The following is a 19,818-nucleotide window of genomic DNA, read 5'->3' on the forward strand; positions in this document are numbered from 1 at the left end:
CTGAGTCACAGTTTTGCCACATGGGGGCTCTGCTGTTAGTCTCAGGAGATTCCTAAGCATTCCCCACACTCTTAAGGGAACAAGTCTTCAATCGGGATTAATCATTGACAATACACAGAAGGTTTCTCCAGCCCAGTTTGAAAGAGTCCTCAAATAGACTGATACATTTTACCATAATACAAGGACTCAGGCTCCTATTCCCTGCCACTATATTGCAAACCTATGCTGCGTTCCTCTTCTCTCAGAAGTTTCATATCTTTTAGGTCTGTAGCATTAAATCAAAAATATCAGACTTACTGTTTCAAAAACAAAAATAAAACTAACCAGTAGGACATTATGGTTTTTAATCCAAATCCAGATTTCTATTCTTTTTCCCCACCTGGTGGCTGGGGAATTTAATGCTTAATTAAATTAATCCTTAATGCTGATATATTTTCAAGAAGGAAGATTTTAAAACAAACTAGTGTACTCAATGGGAAGTATTATATACCATGCTTTAAAAATAAAATAGAAAATAGAAAATGCTATAGACTGAATGTTTGTGTGCCCCCTCCACATTCATATGTTGAAACCTAATCCCCAGTGTGATAGTATTTGGAGGTGGGGCTTTGGGGAGGTGATTAGGTCATAAAGGGTGAGCCCTCAAGAAGGGATTAATGCTCTTACAAAGAGGCCCCTGAGAGATCCCTTTCTCCTTATGTCATGTGAAGTTATAAAGAAAAGAGGGCATCCCTATGAACCAGGAAGCAGCACCTCGACAGACGTAGAAACTGCTGGCTTATTGACCTCGGACTTCCCAGACTCCAGAACTGTGAGAAATAAATTTCTGTTATTTAAAAACCATCCAGTCTATGGTATTCTGTCAAACAACCTAAATGGGTCAGAACAGAATTTTTTTTCTTTAAAAATTCTTGTTACATCAGAATATATATGAAGCAAATATAGCAAAATGTTTATTATGATAGCATTTAAACAATACTGGCTTTATATTCAAAACACAGCCATACATGCAAAGTAGAACATCAAATATTAAGGTGAAAATTTGGTTAAGAGATGTTTATAATTACTCTAAAACTCTTTCGCTTTACTGTAAGAAATTATAAGAAATTTGGGAATATATACACAGGACTATAAATTTTACAGTGTGCCTTACATTCTTACAAATTCCTTCATGGAATTTTTTCTAAATGAAAAGCTAGAATACTGATTTTTCTTAATATCAATGACTATAAGTGACTTTTGATTTTTATTCTCTTGATAGGAATTTTTTGAGCATTTGTTAGAATAACTCAACATCAAAACAAAAATTAGGTTTGTTTAGCAAGGAACATCAAATAATTGTTTTTGCTGACTATGGGCAAGTGTGATGGAAGTATGAATAGAAATACTAGTAAATACGAAGATTAAACCAACATAGACTTGTGACACCTTAATATTAATTCCTATCCCCAAACTTGTCATTTGACCCATTACTGAATTTCTTGACAGTATAAATACCACAAAATAAATATACATTTCTTTTTCTAAGTTCTAACTCTCAATTTACTGAAAAGTTTGGGAAGCCATAGATTTCCTACTGAAAGTAAATAGATGTTGTATGTATCCGTTGGAGCTAGATAGCCTGCTTAAATTAATAAATGGATACTTGATCAACATATGTGTTATTAAAACTTACTCCTTGCAAGTTAAATGACACTGACACAAAGGGAAGCAATTAACCAATGCAGAGCATGAAACAAGATGAAGCCCAAATGACCTGGTATCTCTCAACAAATTAATGGCCTTGAAAAATTAAAGGGATTTCAGAAACATGAAAAAAATGCAATATCTGTGCTTTGCTTAAATCTTGACTACAAAGCAATTTTATGAACGTATTTTTTTTGTTAGGTGCAATAATGTTAGATGGTTAAACTAAAAGTCCCTATTGGTTAGAATTGCATACTAAATATATATGGGTATATGGGTAAAGTGCCATGATTTCTGAGATATGTTTTTAACATACTCCAAGAAAAAAAAGGGTGTGCGTGCGTGTGTGTGTGTGAAAAAAGGGGTAGGGATAGATGAAAAAAAGTTAGCAAAATATTGATAATTCTTGAAGTTGAGGTTTATTATACTATTTCCTCTACTTTTGTGTATGTTTTAAGATTTCCACTGAAAAAATGGAAAAAAAAATATTTCCTCAAAACCATGTAGTCTTCTTAGTTTTCAGAAGTCTTCCACTAAGTGTTATTCTTTAAGAGCCTGTTATTTTTCCCTATTCCCAAATTTAGCTTAGGGCTACCTCTGAAGAAAGTAAGGTGAGTAATGCAATGAAACCTGAAAATATGGACTGGTGTGGTAGGAGTCAAGATGACGGAGGAATAGCAGACTTAGATAATATCAGGTCACAGGAGTTCAGCTAAGATACTTATGAAACCATTCCAAACACCGATGAACCCAACAGGAGATAGAAGAAGAGCAGCAATTCTTTCAGAAAATCGATCACTTTCTGAAAGGTAGATGTGCGGAGAAGTGAATCTAACGCGATGGGAATATAGACAGCAGGGGGAGGGGCCAAGCAACAGAGCACAAAATTCAAACTTTTAAAGTCTGCTCCACTGAGGGACATCACTCCAGAGGGCAAGTGGGGGTAGAGCCCTCCCAGGGACAATGTAGTCTCAGGTCCCATGGGGTCAAGAAGGATTGGGGGTGTCTGAGTGTAGCAGAGCTCACAGGTATCAGAGCAGAGAAACTGGCTATAGAGATGGAGCCAAGGAGTGAGCTCTCACCTCAGGGTTACCTTAAACTGTGATCTGCAGCACATTCAGGCCACAGCTTTTTGAGCAGGGAGCCCACAAGTGGCAGATCCGGGGAGACTCACCTTCCTTCTCTGTAGGCAGGCATCTGCTGGGTTTGGAAACTCCAAATGGGGCTGTGTGCCAGAGATGGAGGTGCTCGGTCACAGGCCAGGTGAGCTTGGAATGCGGCCAGAGACCAGGGAGATGGGAGTGATTGAGCACTTTTCCCTGAGGGTGCACTGAGGATTGGGGCCCTCAGCTCTTGGCTCTTCCAGGCTGGAGACTGAGGCCACCATTTACATTCCCATCCTCCAGACCTCTATTGGAAAGGGAGGGAACAAAAGCTCCTGACAGCTAACCCAAGCAGATTACTCAGCCCAGCCCCTGGCAAGGGCAGCACAATTCTGCCTTGGGCATAGACATTTGAGAATCACTACAACAGGCCCCTCCCCAGAAGATCAGCAAGAACATCCAGCTAAGGCCAAGCTCACAATCAAGGAAAACAGTGGAATTCCAGAGCAGGGGAAAGCAAAGTATGGAATTCATGGCTTTCTCCCCACAATTCTTTAGTCTTGCAAAGTTAATTAATTTTTCTAATTTTATTTTTTTCTTACTCTAATTTTTTTAACTTTTCCTCTTTCTTATTTTAACATTTTTTAACTAGTTTATTTTAACAATACCTTTCTAAAAAATATTTATAAACCTTCATTATTATATTCATATTTTATCCTTCATTGTATTTAACCTTATTTTTTGTATACATAAAGGGTTTTCTTATTCTAAAAAATTTTGGGATACAATTTCTTCTAATAGATCAAAATATACCCTAAATCTAACAGAGGGCTTTGTCCAAGTCTCCAGCCTGAGCACATTCTCTTCCCAACAACCGTTTTTTTCCCCTCCTTTCTTTTTCCAACCAACTTATCTTATCAATTCCTTTTTTAGAATTTTTTTTTAAATTTTCATCCTTACAGTCATATTCCATCCCTTCATCATGTTTACCCTTATTTTAGTGAGAGGTACTTTCTTCTAAGAGACCAAAATACACCCAATATCAAGTGAGTGGCTCTGTACTATTCACCAGTCTATTATATATACTTTTTTAATTTTTAAAAATTCAATTTGGGGTCTCTTCTAATTTGGTGAGTATATATTTTTCTGGGATCTTTGCCACCTTTTCAGTATTTTATTCTCTCGTTCATATATTCTTATCTGGATAAAACGACAAGGTGGAAAAACTCACCACAAAAAAAAAAAAAAAAAAAAAACAAAAAAAAGAACAAGAGGCAGTACCAAAGACTAGGCCTAATCAATACAGACATGGGTAATATGTCAGATCTAGACTTCAAAATGACGATTCTCAAGGTGCTAACTGGGTTCCAAAAGGCATGAAAGATATTAGAGAAACCCTGTCTGGAGAAATAAAAGCCCTTTCTGGAGAAATAAAAGAACTAAAATCTAACCAAGCTGAAATCAAAAAAGCTATTGATGAGGTGTAAAAAAAAAAAAAAAAAAAAAAAATGGAGGCTCTTACTCCTAAGAAAAATGAAACAGAAGAGAGTATTAGTGATATAGAAGACCAAATGATGGAGAATAAAGAAGCTGAGCAAAAGAGAGACAAACAACTACTGGTCCACGAGAGGAGAAGTAGAGAGATTAGTGATACCATAAGACAAAACAATATTAGAATAAGTGGGATTCCAGAAAGAAGAAGGAGAGAGAGGGGCAGATGGTATATTGGAGCAAATTATAATAGATAATTTCCCTAATACAGCAAAGGGAACAAGCATCAAAATCCAGAAGGCACAGAGAATCCCCCTCAAAATCAATAAAAATATGTCCATACCCTGTCATCTAATAGTAAAACTTACAAGTCTTAGTAACAAAGAGAAAATCCTGAAAGCAGCCCAAGACAGGAAGTCTGTAACATAGAATGGTAAAAATATTAGATTGGCAGCAGACTTATCCACAAAAACCTGGCAGGCCAGAAAGAACTGGCATGATATATTCAGAGCACTAAATGAGAAAAACATGCAGCCAAGAATACTATATCCAGCTAGGCTGTCACTGAAAATAGAAGGAGAGATTAAAAGTTTTCAGGACAAACAAAACTAAAGAATTTGTAAACCCCAAACCAGCCCTACAGGAAATATTGAAAGGGGTCCTCTAAGCAAAGAGAGAGCCTAAATGTGACATAGACCAGAAAGGAACAGAGATAATACATAGTAACAATCACCTTTCAGGCAATACAATGGGACTAAATTCATACCTTTCAATAGTTACCCTGAATGTAAATGGGCTAAATGCCCCAATCAAAAGACAGAGGGTATCAGAATGGATTAAAAAACAAGACCCATCAATATGCTATCTACAAGAAACTTATTTTAGACCCAAAGACACTTCCAGATTTAAAGCGAGTGTGTAGAAAACAAGTGACCATGCTAATGGACATAAACAAAACAAAACAAACAAACAAACAAAACCTGGGGTGGTAATCCTTATATCAAACAAATTAGATATTAAGCCAAAGATTATAATAAGACATGAGGAGTGACACTATATCATACTCAAAGGGTCTGTCCAACAGGAAGATCTAACAATTTTAAATATCTATGTCCCTAACGTGAGAACAGCCAACTGTATGAACCAATTAATAAAAAAAATCAAAGAAACACATCGACAATAATACAATAATAGTAGGGGACTTCAACTACTCCCTTCACTGAAATGAACAGATCATCCAAGCAAAAGATCAACAAGGAAATAAAGGCCTTAAATGGCACAGTGGACCAGATGGACATCACACATGTATTCAGAGCATTCCATCCCAAAGCAACAGAATACACATTATTCTCTAGTGCACACGGAACATTCTCCAGAATAGATCACATCCTGGGTCACAAATCAGGTCTCAACCAGTACCAAAAGACTAGGATCATTCCCTGAATATTTTCAGACCACAATGCTGTGAAGCTAGAATTCAATCACAAGAGGAAAGTTGGAAAGAACCCAAATACATGAAGGCTAAAGAGCATCCTACTAAAGAATGAATGGGTCAACCAGAAAATTAAAGAAGAATTAAAAAAATTCATGGAAATGAATGATAATGAAAACACAATAGTTCAAAATCTGTGGGACACAGCAAAGGCAGTCCTGAGAGGAAAATATGTAACTATACAAGAAACAAGAAAGGTCTCAACCTAACCCTACACCTAAAGGAGCTGAAGAAAGAACAGCAAATAAAGCCTAAACCCAGCAGGAGAAGAGAAATAATAAATTTCAGAGGAGAAATCAATGAAATAGAAACCAAAAAAACTAGTAGAACAAATGAATGAAACTAGGAGCTGTATAGTATTTATATACACCAACAACAAGACAGAAGAAAGATAAATTAAGGAGTCAATCCCATTTACAATTGCACTCAAAACTGTAAGATACCTAGAAATAAACCTAACCAAGAGGGCAAAGAATCTCTACTCAGAAAACTATAAAGTACTCAGAAAAGAAACTGAGGAAGACAGAAAGAAATGGAAAAACATTCCATGCTCATTGACTGGGAGAACAAATGTTGTAAAAATGTCTATGCCACCTAAAGCAATCTACACGTTTAATGCAATCCCTATCAAAATACCATCAACTTCTTTTCAAAGAAACGGAAAAAATAATCCTAAAATTTATATGGAACCAGAAAAGACATCATATAGCCAGAGGAATGTTGAAAAAGAAATCCAAAGTTGGTGGAATCACAACTCTGGACTTTAAGCTCTATTACAATGGTGTCATCATTAAGACAGTATGGTACTGGCACAAAAACAGACAGATAGATCAATGGAATGGAATAGAGAGCCCAGAAATAGACCCTCAACTCTATGATCAATTAATCTTTGACAAAGCAGAAAAGAATGTCCAATGGAAAAAAGACAGTCTCTTCAAAAAATGGTATTGGTATAATTGGACAGCCACATACAGAAAAATGAAACCAGACCATTTCCTTACAACACACACACAAAATAGACTTAAAATGGATGAAAAACCCCAATGTGAGATAGGAATCCATAAAAATCCTTGAGGAGAACAGAGGCAGCAACTTCTTCGACCTCAACCGCAGCAACTTCTTCCTAGAAACATCGCCCAAGGCAAGGGAAGCAAGGGCAAAATTGAATTATTGGGACTTCATCAAGATCAAAAGCTTTTTCACAGCAAAGGAAACAGTCAACAAAACCCAAAGACAACCAACAGAATGAGAGAAGATATTTGCAAATGACATATCAAATAAAGGTCTAGTATCCAAAATCTATAAAGAACTTATCAAACTCAACACCAAAGAACAAATAATCTAATCAAGAAAAGGGCCAGGACATAAACAGACATTTCTGCAAGAAGATATCCACATGGCCAACAGACTCATGAAAAAGTGCTCCACGTCACTCAGCATCAGGGAAATACAAATCAAAATCACAATGAGATACCATCTCACACCAGTCAGAACAGCTTAAATTAACAAGTCAGGAAATGACAGATGCTGTTGAGGATGTGGAGAAAGGGGAACCTTCCTACACTGTTGGTGGGAATGCAAGCTGGTGTAGCCACTTTGGAAAACAGCATGGAGGATCCTCAAAAAGTTGAAAATAGAGCTACCCTACAACCTAGCAATCACACTACTGGGTATTTACCCTAAAAATACAAAGGTAGTGATCCAAAGCGACACGTGTACCCAAATGTTTATAGCAGCAATGTCCACAATAGCCAAACTATGGAAAGAACCTAGATGTCCATCAACAGATGAATAAGAAGATGTGATATATATATACACACATCATATATATGTATACACACACACACACACACACACACACACACACACACACACACACAATGGAATACTATGCAGCCATCAAAAGAAATGAAATCTTGCCATTTGCAATGACATGGATGGAACTAGAGGGTATTATGCTGAGCGAAATAAGTCAATCAGAGAAAGACAATTCCTATGATCTCCCTGATATGAGGAATTTGAGAGGCAAAGTGGGAGGTTTGGAGGGTAGGGAAGGGAAAAAAATGAAATAAGATTGGATCAGGAGGGAGACAAACTATAAGAAACTCTTAATCTCACAAAACAAACTGAGGGTTGCCGGGGGAAGTGGGGGAGGGAGAGGGTGGTTGGGTTATGGACAGTGGGGAGAGTATGTGCTATGGTGAGTCCTGGGAGTGTGTAAGCCTGACAATTCACAGACCTGTACCTCTTGGGCAAATAATACATTATATGTTAATTTTTTTTTAAAAAGGTAGAAAAAAAATATGGATTGGTGTTACAATATAAATGTACCTTCAAGTGAGGGAGAGGACATGTGCTAGATAACCCTCTAATGTCTCACTCATTTTGAATTTGCTTCATTTCAGAAACACATTGAGAGACCACTTTAATGGTCAGATCTGGAACTTTCTTTATCCATTTATTTAAGTCAAGGATGCTCACTCATAACCATATGTGACCAAACACGGTTTTTAATAGAGCCCTTGAAGCAAGCAGATGGAAACTAAGGTTATTTCAGAGACATGTTAATGCTCTCATGAAAGATCAGGATATAATTACAAATGTATAAGTGCATATGTGTATTCTAAGAGCTAGAAATAAAGAAACTCCTATTCATAGCTGTAGGGAACTCTTTGTTAGCATTCGGACAACTCTACCACATGATAGGGTATTTCATCAAAAAGGTTAAGCTTTTTACAATATCTAGATCAATTGGGGCACCTGCGTGGCTCAGTTGGTTAAGTGTCTGCCTTGGGCTCAGGCCACGATCCCAGGTCCTGGGATGGAGCCCCACAGCTGGCTTTCTGCTCAATGGGAACTCTGCTTCTCCCTTGCTTGCTCTCCCTATATCCCTCCCCACTGCTCATTCTCTCTCTTTCTCAAATAAATAAATCTTCCCCAAAAACACATGTACTGGTGAAAGCACTTTGTGAGGTAGAATACAGAATGTCAAAAATGTATGCTGTATAATAAATGGTTGTGATATTGAAAGTGTAGTAGAAAGGTAATACTGAAGAATTTTTTTATTTATTGGTAAAGCCTTACTCCACTCTTGGTCTTATTAGTGTCCTTGATAGATGTTTGTTGCAGTCTATGCTCATGACCAGAGACCCTAGACAGAATTAAAGAAAATTCATTTTCTCATAGGTACTCTGATTCTGGAAACATTTTATACAACTTTATAGTCTCCAAAGTATTTACCCATAAATTATGGAAATTGATCCTATACAAAAGCCTTAGAAATTCATAACAGAGGCATTATGTGTCCCATTTTGCAGATAAGCAACTGAAACCCTGAGAAGTTTAGCCAGAATTAGTTCCAAATTCCAAATGTTAATTGACATACACAGTAAAAAACATATATCATTCTCAAAATTATTTTAGAAGGACATTTTGGATGCACTGAATTTATTTTCTAGTATACTTAGTCCAAATGGTCCCAAATCTGATCTTTATGTAATTTTCAGTTTTCACCAAATCTTTTGGTTCTGTTGCCTTCCAAAACCATATGCAAAGACATTGTCTTTGTCTAGATTATCTGAATAAAAATCCATGGTGCTGCTGTTCAGGGGCTAATTTTGCTAAACATTTCATAAAATATTTTAAAATACATCATGGTCCTTTGTATTTTGAAATACCTTAGGTGATGGGAGCTAATATCAAGATGTTTTCAAAAATTAGAGTCTCACAAAATTGAAGAGAAGTGATAGCCAAATTTAAAGTTAATTCAAATGTGCTGACTCTTTTTTTGGTGTTTCCAACATTTATTTATAAATTACTCTGGAGAATTGTTGATCCTATTCTCCAAACTTGACCCAAAGAAGCAGCTAATAGCTTCACCATCCCTCTAGTTGCTCAATTTATAAAATAGGAATCATCTTTGATTTCTTTATCTCATACCTCCACTCCTAATCCATTAGAAAACTCATGTTGGTTTTACCTAAACATATATCCAAAAACTAACCAATTCTTATCACTTTCAAGTGATGGCCCAAGTCACCATCATCTCTCTCCTGGATCGGTACAAAGGCCTTCTTATTGATCTCCCTGCTTTTATTCTTATTTATATAATGTAGTATATTATATATTACTAATATATTTATAAATAAAACTTAATTTTGAGTTTATTCCTATAAGAGCAGTGTGACTTATCCTTTCAATAGGTAACTTGATCATATCTTTTGTTTGCACAAAATATTGAGTTGGTCCCCAGTTTCCTCCAGAAGAAAGCCAAAATTTTTACAATGACATATGAAGCCCTCCATGACCTAGTACCTAATACCTCTCTGAATTCATCTTTAATTCCTCTACTCTAGGTCTCTCTAGTCTAAACAGATTGGTCCGTTTGCAATTCATTGTACATATGATTTCCCACTTGAGGGCCTTTGGACTAGCCAGTCCCTTTATATATTTAAGGTTAACAACCTCATCTCCTTCCAGGTTTTGCTCAAGCCACTTTCTTAGTGGGCCTAACCATCCCAACATTTAATATTACAAGAAACAGACTCTTAACTATAGAGTACAAACTGATGGTTACCAGAGGGGAGGGGGGTGGAGGGGATGGGTTAAATAGGTGATGGGGATAAGGAATGCACTTCTGTTGAGCATAGGGAGTTTTACGTAAGTATTGATTCACTAAATTCTATACCTGAAACTAATATTATAGTGTATGTCAACTAACTGGAATTTAAATAAAAACTTTTAAAAAAATTAAAATTACAATTTACCTCACCTCTTACACTCTCAATCTTCCTTATTCTCAATTTTCTTTTCTCTATGGTACCTACTACCTAATAATATACTATTTATGTTGGGGGGGGGGGTCTGTCCATGTCTCCCCTTTAGAATATAAGCTTAGATCTTTGTTTTGTACACTGACATACTCCAACTGTCTGGAACAGTACCTAGTACATAGCAGGTACCCAAACAATGTATTTGTTAAATGAATGAAATCCCTGAGGCCAACCTACTGTTAATATATCAGTACATCTTCCTTAGGCCCTGATTTCCTAAGTTTTTTTGGCAATTCAATTTCATAGTGGACACAAGTTGAGCAATATACACTTAGAATTGGTTTACCCAATTGAAGCAAAATACGCACAGCTATTTGAAGTACTATACGTACAGTTTTTAAAAGGCTTTAGATGCATGACTACATTTTATAATTGTATAAATCATTAAGGCCATAGTTTCATTGGGATGATTTAACTTGTCAGGTAGTTTATGGTTTGTTCTGTATGTGGTGGTAAGTGCAAAAGAATTTAAATACATAATGCAGTATAATTTTGGTTCTATTGAAAGGCAAATCAGAACTAATCTGCTTGCTATAGTCAACAAGTAAAAGGAGGATAAACTTTTTAAAAGTACAACAAGAGATTGCTAAAATATTTTAGGAGATAAATGTTTTTTTATTTTTTCTTTCATTTGAAAGGAAAAGACTATGTCTTTGAGCTAATTTCTGCAGTCTCAAGTATTCAGTCTGCTTTGAATTGTATTATTTTATTTTGGGGTTTTTCTACTAGCCTTATGAATGGTCTTCCTGCTTCAGGCACTTCATTACACTGACCCCAGACAGATCTGGTGGTGATGCCAGCTTAAGGGCTAGTGCCAAGGTCGGGGCCACACAGAATCCCTGGAGTCCGACCCAGTCCAAGAATGGCTATACATTTCTATTGAGGAAGAAACCAATGATTCATGTTGAGAGGAAATATCATTCACGAGACTGACTGTGAAGGTGAGGATGGAGTCGGATCTATGGGGCAAGAAGAGGTCAGAAGCCAAGGTATCAGAAAAATGACTGAAACCTAAGGACAAGGTGTGAAACACAGAAAAGAATGTGATTCACCATAAATAATCCAAGATTTCTCCCAGGAAAAGCAGAGTGAGAGAATTACATTTTCAGTGGGCTCATCTGTGTTCTTGCCACCAGGGAATGAAGGAAAAAGAAGCAGCATGAAATTGACGGGATCTCCAACCATGGTAGAGTAGCCCTCAGCAGCTGTTAGGCAAAACAGACATCTCAAAATCTATTTTCCATGAAGAAGCAAGGAGAGTAAGGAGAAAAATCAGAGGTTCTCAAGCAATAGAGATATAAGATAGACATTATAAATATGATTTCCTCTAGTACTTTTTAATAGATACAAGTTGCCAAGCCCCATTTGGGATGTTAGATGATTAAAGTTGTAACATGTGAAAGGAAATATCCAAAAGTATATTTACTCTTCTTATGAAATTTATGATTTAACTATCAAGATGAGATGTTTACATAAAAGGTAGAGATCACTTGCTGACCTAAATGTTTCCATTTTCTAGTTTCTTGCCTTTTACACACTTTATTTAAGAACACTTCCTTCAAAATTGTATCCAATATCATTGGCTCAGGAACACTGCAGTGTTCAATCTCATGTGCACAAGACTAGTATTACATAACCACTTTGTTCCCCACCAAATGTACTTATGATCCCCATAAAAATGTATTTATTCAATAACAGCATCTATTATTTGTCAAGTTCTCTTCTAGGTATTACAGAAACTGAAGTAGACAAAACACTATCTTTGTCCTCATGGAACCTACATCACAATATCACAAACTTTCATATCCTCTCTTCCAACTAGAAGAAAATTTGTTATTTTTAATCACTTCCTTACAGTGCATTTCTTAAAATTACTTGTCCATCAGTCTGTTGATAAGTGCAGCCTCTACCATCCCATGAATCAGAGTCTTGAGGGAAAGACTGAGAAATTTATGTTTAACTAGCTCTCTGGGGGCTTTACATGCATTAATAGCAAGGATAATTTGGGAGGAACCACTGCCCTTTTCATAGCATACTATCAGAGGAATTGGTGATTCTCATGGTACTATTTCTGTGGGACCCTTTTGATTGTCATGACTAACAACTACCCAACTTCTCATCCTTAGAGAATGTGAAAGCTCTCTGGGTCATTCCACAGCCAATTCACCTGACAAAGACTGACAAGGCAAACTTTTAAGGTGCACTATTTATCTTTAAACAAAATGATTTTCTCTATGGGACAGATGTTACCATATTCTGCTTTAGGAAGAAAGAATTAAACATTAATTACTAGTTAGGGGCCATAGAACCAAAAGATTCATTTTAAAGATAAAGCTGAGAAGATAGAGATTTTAAAAGCTCTCTTATTAAAAGAAGGTAAGACTGAGTGAATCCTAGAAATCCATTGTGAATAACATAAAAATGTTCATTGAAAAGGCTCTTTGTGAGTTAATGATAGTTGGTACAGTCAATATTCAATACTAAACAATAAGCAATGACAGCAAATACATTAAAGTTGATATTCAAATAACAGCTAACACACATTTATTATGTGCTACACACTATTCGAAGTACTTAACAGATATTAAGTTGACAATTCTCAAACCCTCTATGAAATGTTTTTTGTTACCATACCTATTTTGTAGAAGAGAAAATGAGGCATAGAGAAGATAAGTAACCTATTCAAGTTTACATAGCTGACAATTTGTAGCCAGGATTTAATCCTAGGTTCAAAAATCCATGCTCTTAATCACTAGACTAAACTGCTTCTTATTAGTTTTTATAATACTTCTTTCAAAGAATCATACCAAAGCTTATACAAACCTAGGAAGCAAGATTGATTAACTGATTGACTGATATTACAACTTCCTTGACTCAATGTCCTAATCAGGCTAATTTTCACTTGACTCACTTTCAGATGAAGATAACACTGTTGCTGAAGACCATCTAGTGGTTAGAGGTCCAAGCGAAAGAGAGAGATGGATTTGCATCTCAGCTCTGCCATTTACTTGCTGCATGAATGTCAAGTTACCTCGCCAAGCCTCAGTTTCCTCATCTTTAAAATGAAACTTATAAAAGGACGTACATCACAATATTGTTTAAAGATAAAACAAGATTGCTCATTTAAAACACTTAGGAAGTGCTCAATAAATATTATTAGTGCAATAAATAGCAGCCGCATCAATAAACTGAACCAAATGATCTCTTGATTCTTCCACTCTCACTAAAAATGGTTTATTTCTCTTCTAATTAAAAACAAATGACAGAACCAAAACAACAAACCAAGCCATAAGCCATTAAGCCAATTATGTCTTTTGTAGAAAACCAGAAAAGCTATTGGACACATCAATTTATATGTCATTAGTTATCCCTACTATTCCAAAATGTATCATCTATCTTAGCATCCTGAGACACCTTCTGTAATATAATCACTGTGACTCCAAGAGGTCAAATGGGCAGACAGTTAATGCTTCTCTGTTAAAAGCTCAATAAGTCATTTTATAAATTTCAGTCCAAAGCCTACGTTGGGGTTAAGAAAAATTGACATTTGGTCTGTGAACTTAATGTCAAGCTCCAGAAAAAACTCTAGGCAGTACATGTTTAGCGATTAAGTGGACGCAGACAATAAAGACATTGCCAAATTGTAAAACAAGACTTGGAAATTACAGAAAATGTTGCTAGTTATTGATTACGGTGACCATTCAGTTCCCATTGAGCCACCCAAAAGAATCATTCATTTTCCAGCAGAGAGCCTGCTCATTTGCAAGATAAAAGAGAGACATTTCTGCACATGCCCATAATGTTCTTCACCACTGGGGGCAGCTTTACATAAGACTGCATTCACTGAAACCAAAGCAACAGTCCGAGCAGCTTTCAGAATGACAGTCTGCAGAAGTGAGCTGAGCGTGTGTGCGGTACGGGGCTCTCCTGCCTCCTGGGCTCCAACGCAGCTTTGTGGCTGAAGTGGGTGCTCACCACCAGAAATGCTGGGCTATGGAATACAGATGTGGCAGCTCAGGTAGCCCCACGTTGCCTGGAGGAATACATCATGCTTTCCGATAAGAAGAAATTGTAGAAGCCAGTTTTTTTTTTTTTTTTTTAACGTCCCCCCCCCACAAAAAAACCCTGTAAAGATGCAAAAACGTAATATCCATGAAGATCCTATTACCTAGGAAGATTTTTTTGATGTTTTGCTACAAATGCGGTGCTGGAATTTATTTGTTCTTGGAGTGTTCTGCGTGGCTGGCAAAGAATAATGTTCCAAAATCGGTCCATCTCCCAAGGGGTCCAATTTTTCTTCCTGGGTGTCAGCGAGCCCTGACTCACAGTGCAGCTGACAGGGGCTGTCATGCAAGTGGCCCCTTAAGCCAAAGCAAAAGACCTAAGGACGACCTTTGAACAATACAAAGGATGGGTATGTTTTGTCATTTTTCTTCTTTCCTTCTTAAAAAAAAAACAAAAACAAAAACAAAAAAAAGACAAAAACAAAAACAATACCCTCTAGTTTGTGTTGTAATTCTGCCTTAAATATTTTAGAGATTACCTTTCTGTGCTTAATACTATAAATTCAATTGCTTAGTGGACACGTTTCTTTGCTTAACTATTTAGAAAAAAAAAAAAAAAACCTAAAGACAATTCTCTTTAAATGTCAAGGAGGTAATATTTGGTATTAAATGTTGTTTATCTAGATTTAATTTTTTTTAAAAAAAGAAAATACATGTCTATTTTTGCTTGGTTAAAAATAAATGAATTCCTTTTTGGGGGGATAACTTTTCTAAGTTGTTTTTATTTCCAGGTTTCAATGTAATTAGGCTACTGAGCGGATCAGCTGTAGCACTGGTTATAGCCCCCACTGTCTTACTGACAATGCTTTCTTCTGCCGAACGAGGATGCCCTAAGGGCTGTAGGTGTGAAGGCAAAATGGTATATTGTGAATCTCAGAAATTACAGGAGATACCCTCAAGTATATCTGCTGGTTGCTTAGGTTTGTCCCTTCGCTATAACAGCCTACAAAAACTTAAGTATAATCAATTTAAAGGGCTCAACCAGCTCACCTGGCTGTACCTTGACCATAATCATATCAGCAATATTGATGAGAATGCTTTTAATGGAATACGCAGACTCAAAGAGTTGATTCTGAGTTCCAACAGAATCTCCTATTTTCTCAACAATACCTTCAGACCTGTGACAAATTTACGGAACTTGGATCTGTCCTATAATCAGCTGCATTCTCTGGGATCTGAACAGTTTCGGGGCTTGCGGAAGCTGCTGAGTTTACATCTACGGTCTAACTCCCTGAGAACCATCCCCGTGCGAATATTCCAAGACTGCCGCAATCTGGAACTTTTGGACCTGGGATATAACCGGATCCGAAGTTTAGCCAGGAATGTCTTTGCTGGCATGATCAGACTCAAAGAACTTCACCTGGAGCACAATCAATTTTCTAAGCTCAACCTGGCCCTTTTTCCAAGGTTGGTGAGCCTTCAGAACCTTTACTTGCAGTGGAATAAAATCAGTGTCATAGGACAGACCATGTCCTGGACCTGGAGCTCATTACAAAGGCTTGATTTATCAGGCAATGAGATTGAAGCTTTTAGTGGACCTAGTGTTTTCCAGTGTGTCCCAAATCTGCAGCGCCTCAACCTGGATTCCAATAAGCTTACATTTATTGGTCAAGAGATTTTGGATTCTTGGATATCTCTCAATGACATCAGTCTTGCCGGGAATATATGGGAATGCAGCAGAAATATCTGTTCCCTGGTAAACTGGCTGAAAAGTTTTAAAGGTCTGAGGGAGAATACAATTATCTGTGCCAGTCCCAAAGAGCTGCAAGGAGTAAACGTGATCGATGCCGTGAAGAACTACAGCATCTGTGGCAAAAGTACCACGGAGAGGTTTGATCTGGCCAGGGCTCTCCCCAAGCCGACATTTAAGCCTAAGCTTCCCCGGCCGAAGCATGAGAGCAAGCCCCCTTTGCCCCCCACGGTGGGAGCCACGGAGCCCGGCCCCGAGACCGATGCTGACACCGAGCACATCTCTTTCCATAAAATCATCGCAGGGAGCGTGGCCCTTTTCCTGTCCGTGCTCGTCATCCTGCTCGTTATCTACGTGTCATGGAAGCGGTACCCTGCGAGCATGAAGCAGCTACAGCAGCGCTCCCTCATGCGAAGGCACAGGAAAAAGAAAAGACAGTCCCTAAAGCAAATGACTCCCAGCACCCAGGAATTTTATGTAGATTATAAACCCACCAACACGGAGACCAGCGAGATGCTGCTGAATGGGACGGGACCCTGCACCTATAACAAATCAGGCTCCAGGGAGTGTGAGGTATGAACCGTTGTGATAAAAGCGCTCTTAAAAGCTGGGAAATAAGTGGTGCTTTATTGAACTCTGGTGACTATAAAGGGAACGTGGTGCCCCCTCCCATTCCCTCTCCCTCTCACTTTGCAGGCAAGGTCCTTCCCTGTCCGTTTCAGCACATTCATAATACTGGTCATTTTCCTCTCCTACATAATCAGTCCATTGAAATTTAAATACCACAATCAATGCAAAGCTCAAACTCTGGTTTAATATAATGCCTATTGTATAAGAGTCTTAACTGATTGCATTAATATCTCACTTGTTTTAAGATAAAACTCACTTTCCCATAAGTAATCCCCCACAGCTACTGTTATTTCTCTTCTGGTAGGACCACATCTATAGTTCTAGAAGGGTTGCTGTTCATTTTGGCAAATCAAGAAAAAAGTGAATGAACCCAGGTACTGGGAGCTCAAACTGATTCTAGGAGAATGCTTGATTACAGAAACATTTAGACACAGAGCCTTAAAACACGGTCTAGCTTAAAAAGAAAATTGCAGGAAATTATCAAAAGATGGTGCTGGGTTAAAGAAGCACCACAGGCAATTTTCCAGAGCTGTTTGAATTACAGGAAAGCGAGCCCAGGGAACAGTGCTGAAGGGTTAAAATGCTGAAAATAAACAAGTGAAAAACATGAGATGGTAAAAATACAAAGTTTTAGACTTGAATGCCTTGTCTCTGAAATCCATCCCTGGAAAATCATACTAGAGGTTTCACACTGTCAATTTCTCCTAGCCTTTATTTAGCCTAAATTAATTAATTAACTTAATAACCAAGAAGCAAATTTGAGGAGGCAGGTTTCTCCACTGTTCCTCACCTAAGGGAGTTTTCAGAGATGAGGCTTGCAAATGGGAAGGCAGCTTGCTATTTGCATATGGTTGGGAGCTTACCAGAATTTCTTTCCAGCTCTTTCAAGGACTTTAATCTAGTGAGTGAAATCTTTAGCTCTGTCTGTTTTTCTGTCTGGGATTTGTCTGGTTGTCCTGTTGTGTTCCATTATGTGCCCTGCACACGCTAGTCCCCTAATGACTGACACTTCATTCAGAGGCATAAAGAGAACACATTCCAAGACATGCTTGCCACCAAAAGCTTCATTGAAAAGAATGATTTTGATAACATCTTAATAAATGTCTAAAATACATCTTAGAGGAAAAAAAAGACCAAACTATGGCAGTTGTCCTTTGCTTTTCTACTGATGACGTTACAGTGTCCCTATGTTCATCTGCACTGGGAACTCATCCATCAGTATGATTCTGTACAAACCCTGTTGGCAATCTGCAAGCTGCATGCATGTTTTTATGTCGTAGGTGAAAGTTTATTGACTGCAGCACAAATCAGACCCTCTGTATTTAAGTAACTTTGACCACACTTCATTAAGATTTTAGAAAAATGTCTGTGGTCTCTATTGTATCCCCTCTCATCCTCCAAAATGAACAATCCTGTTGCAGGAGCAAAAATCAGGAATTGAAACATTGAGTCTTTTTCATTTAATTTGGCTTGCCAAGCTCCACATCTTTAACCACATCCCTGTTCTTTCAAAACAAAATCACTGCAGCAAAAAAGAAAAAGTGAATGGCTATTTTTTTTAACCAGCATTTTTATATAGTTTGAAGGCTTTTCATATGCTGAGAGGAAAAATCTAGATAAGTCCCCATGAAATATAATCGCAAGGAAGACAGATTTTTTAAAAGATCATACTTTTATAAGCAATAAAGGGAAGGGGACATTTCAAGTGGATTTCTCAAGGTACTTTGCTTTTGATTAAAATCTTAAAAGAGATGCAGAAAAGCATCCTAACTATGATATATCGACCCATGAATAATTGTTGAATGTATATTTATTAATGGTAAATAGTCACAGATTCCCAATTGATTAATAATGCAGATACTTCCTTACAGTACTGTAACTGGATGACTGAGCCTACTGTGATGTTTTTCACTGAAGTTGTAATTTTTCATTTTTCATAAAATGTCAGTAAATATATATTCCATCTCAAAAAGAAAATTTCTTTGATCAGCCTCATTTTTATCTGTACTGAAGATGATTGTATTAATTAAATGCAGTGTTAAAGTGAAAAAGCCCATTTCTATTCTTTGACTTGACCTTCTGCTTCATTTGTCATGGATACCAAATAAACTTAGGCAAGACATATCTATACTTATATTTTTGAATTCTTACAGTTCTCACTGTTGTGATCCTAGCAGCATATATAAAATAGGTTTGTTGTATTGAAAGTGTTTCTAAAATTCAAAGCCACTTTGTGTGTAAGATTAAATGAATGACCAACATTTTGAAGGCTGGTCATTTTTTAGTGCTTAACTTTACTTATGAATGTAATAATAGAACTAAAATAAAATTCCTTAGATTATAAAAATTATTTTGATTCAGGACATGAAATTTTTTATTTAGCCCCCCTCCCCCACTTTGGGAATGAAGCTTCTCTATTTCTTAGGATCTTCTGATCACAAATATAGAACTCTTGTTAGGTTAGACAATAACTAGTTCACCATCATAAATTTGACAGAGCCACCTGGTCAGTGCTCTCCTGTTCAAAAGTTGTTGTCTTCACCCCCACCCCCACAACACTTTCTGGACTACATACTGCAAGTCTGTTTTCATTAAGTATTTCCAACTCATAGCATATTAAAGACATATCACTGGTATCCCATTTTTCTATTCCAAATTTACATGAAGTATCTGACTTCCCTCAAAGGTGACAACAGTTAAATAAACCGCCTGGCCTCTTGAACTATACAACACAGATATGTCGATGCAGAATGGATTCAGTCATTACTTGGGATGCTTTACCAGAGAGAGAAGAAACGCAGTTTAGTCACTGAACTGCATGGGTGTTTTT

The 19,818-nt window shown here is 37.2% G+C and overlaps 2 protein-coding genes across 3 annotated transcripts in view; one reads left to right on the top strand and one right to left on the bottom strand.

Annotated features, from left to right (window-relative positions):
- CTNNA3 (catenin alpha 3) overlaps positions 1-19,818 on the bottom strand; it is a 1,804,468-nt gene that overhangs the window by 1,009,361 nt on the left and 775,289 nt on the right. The gene's annotated exons all lie outside the window — the stretch shown is intronic.
- LRRTM3 (leucine rich repeat transmembrane neuronal 3) overlaps positions 14,450-19,818 on the top strand; it is a 143,785-nt gene continuing 138,416 nt past the window's right edge. The window contains exons 1-2 of the mRNA XM_059397524.1: positions 14,450-15,018; positions 15,400-16,931. Coding sequence (XP_059253507.1) covers positions 15,015-15,018; positions 15,400-16,931 — 1,536 coding nt within the window. The 5' untranslated portion in view covers positions 14,450-15,014. The remainder of the gene's footprint in view (positions 15,019-15,399; positions 16,932-19,818) is intronic.

This window comes from Mustela nigripes, chromosome 4, assembly GCF_022355385.1.
Source record: "Mustela nigripes isolate SB6536 chromosome 4, MUSNIG.SB6536, whole genome shotgun sequence".
Lineage (NCBI taxonomy): Eukaryota > Metazoa > Chordata > Mammalia > Carnivora > Mustelidae > Mustela > Mustela nigripes.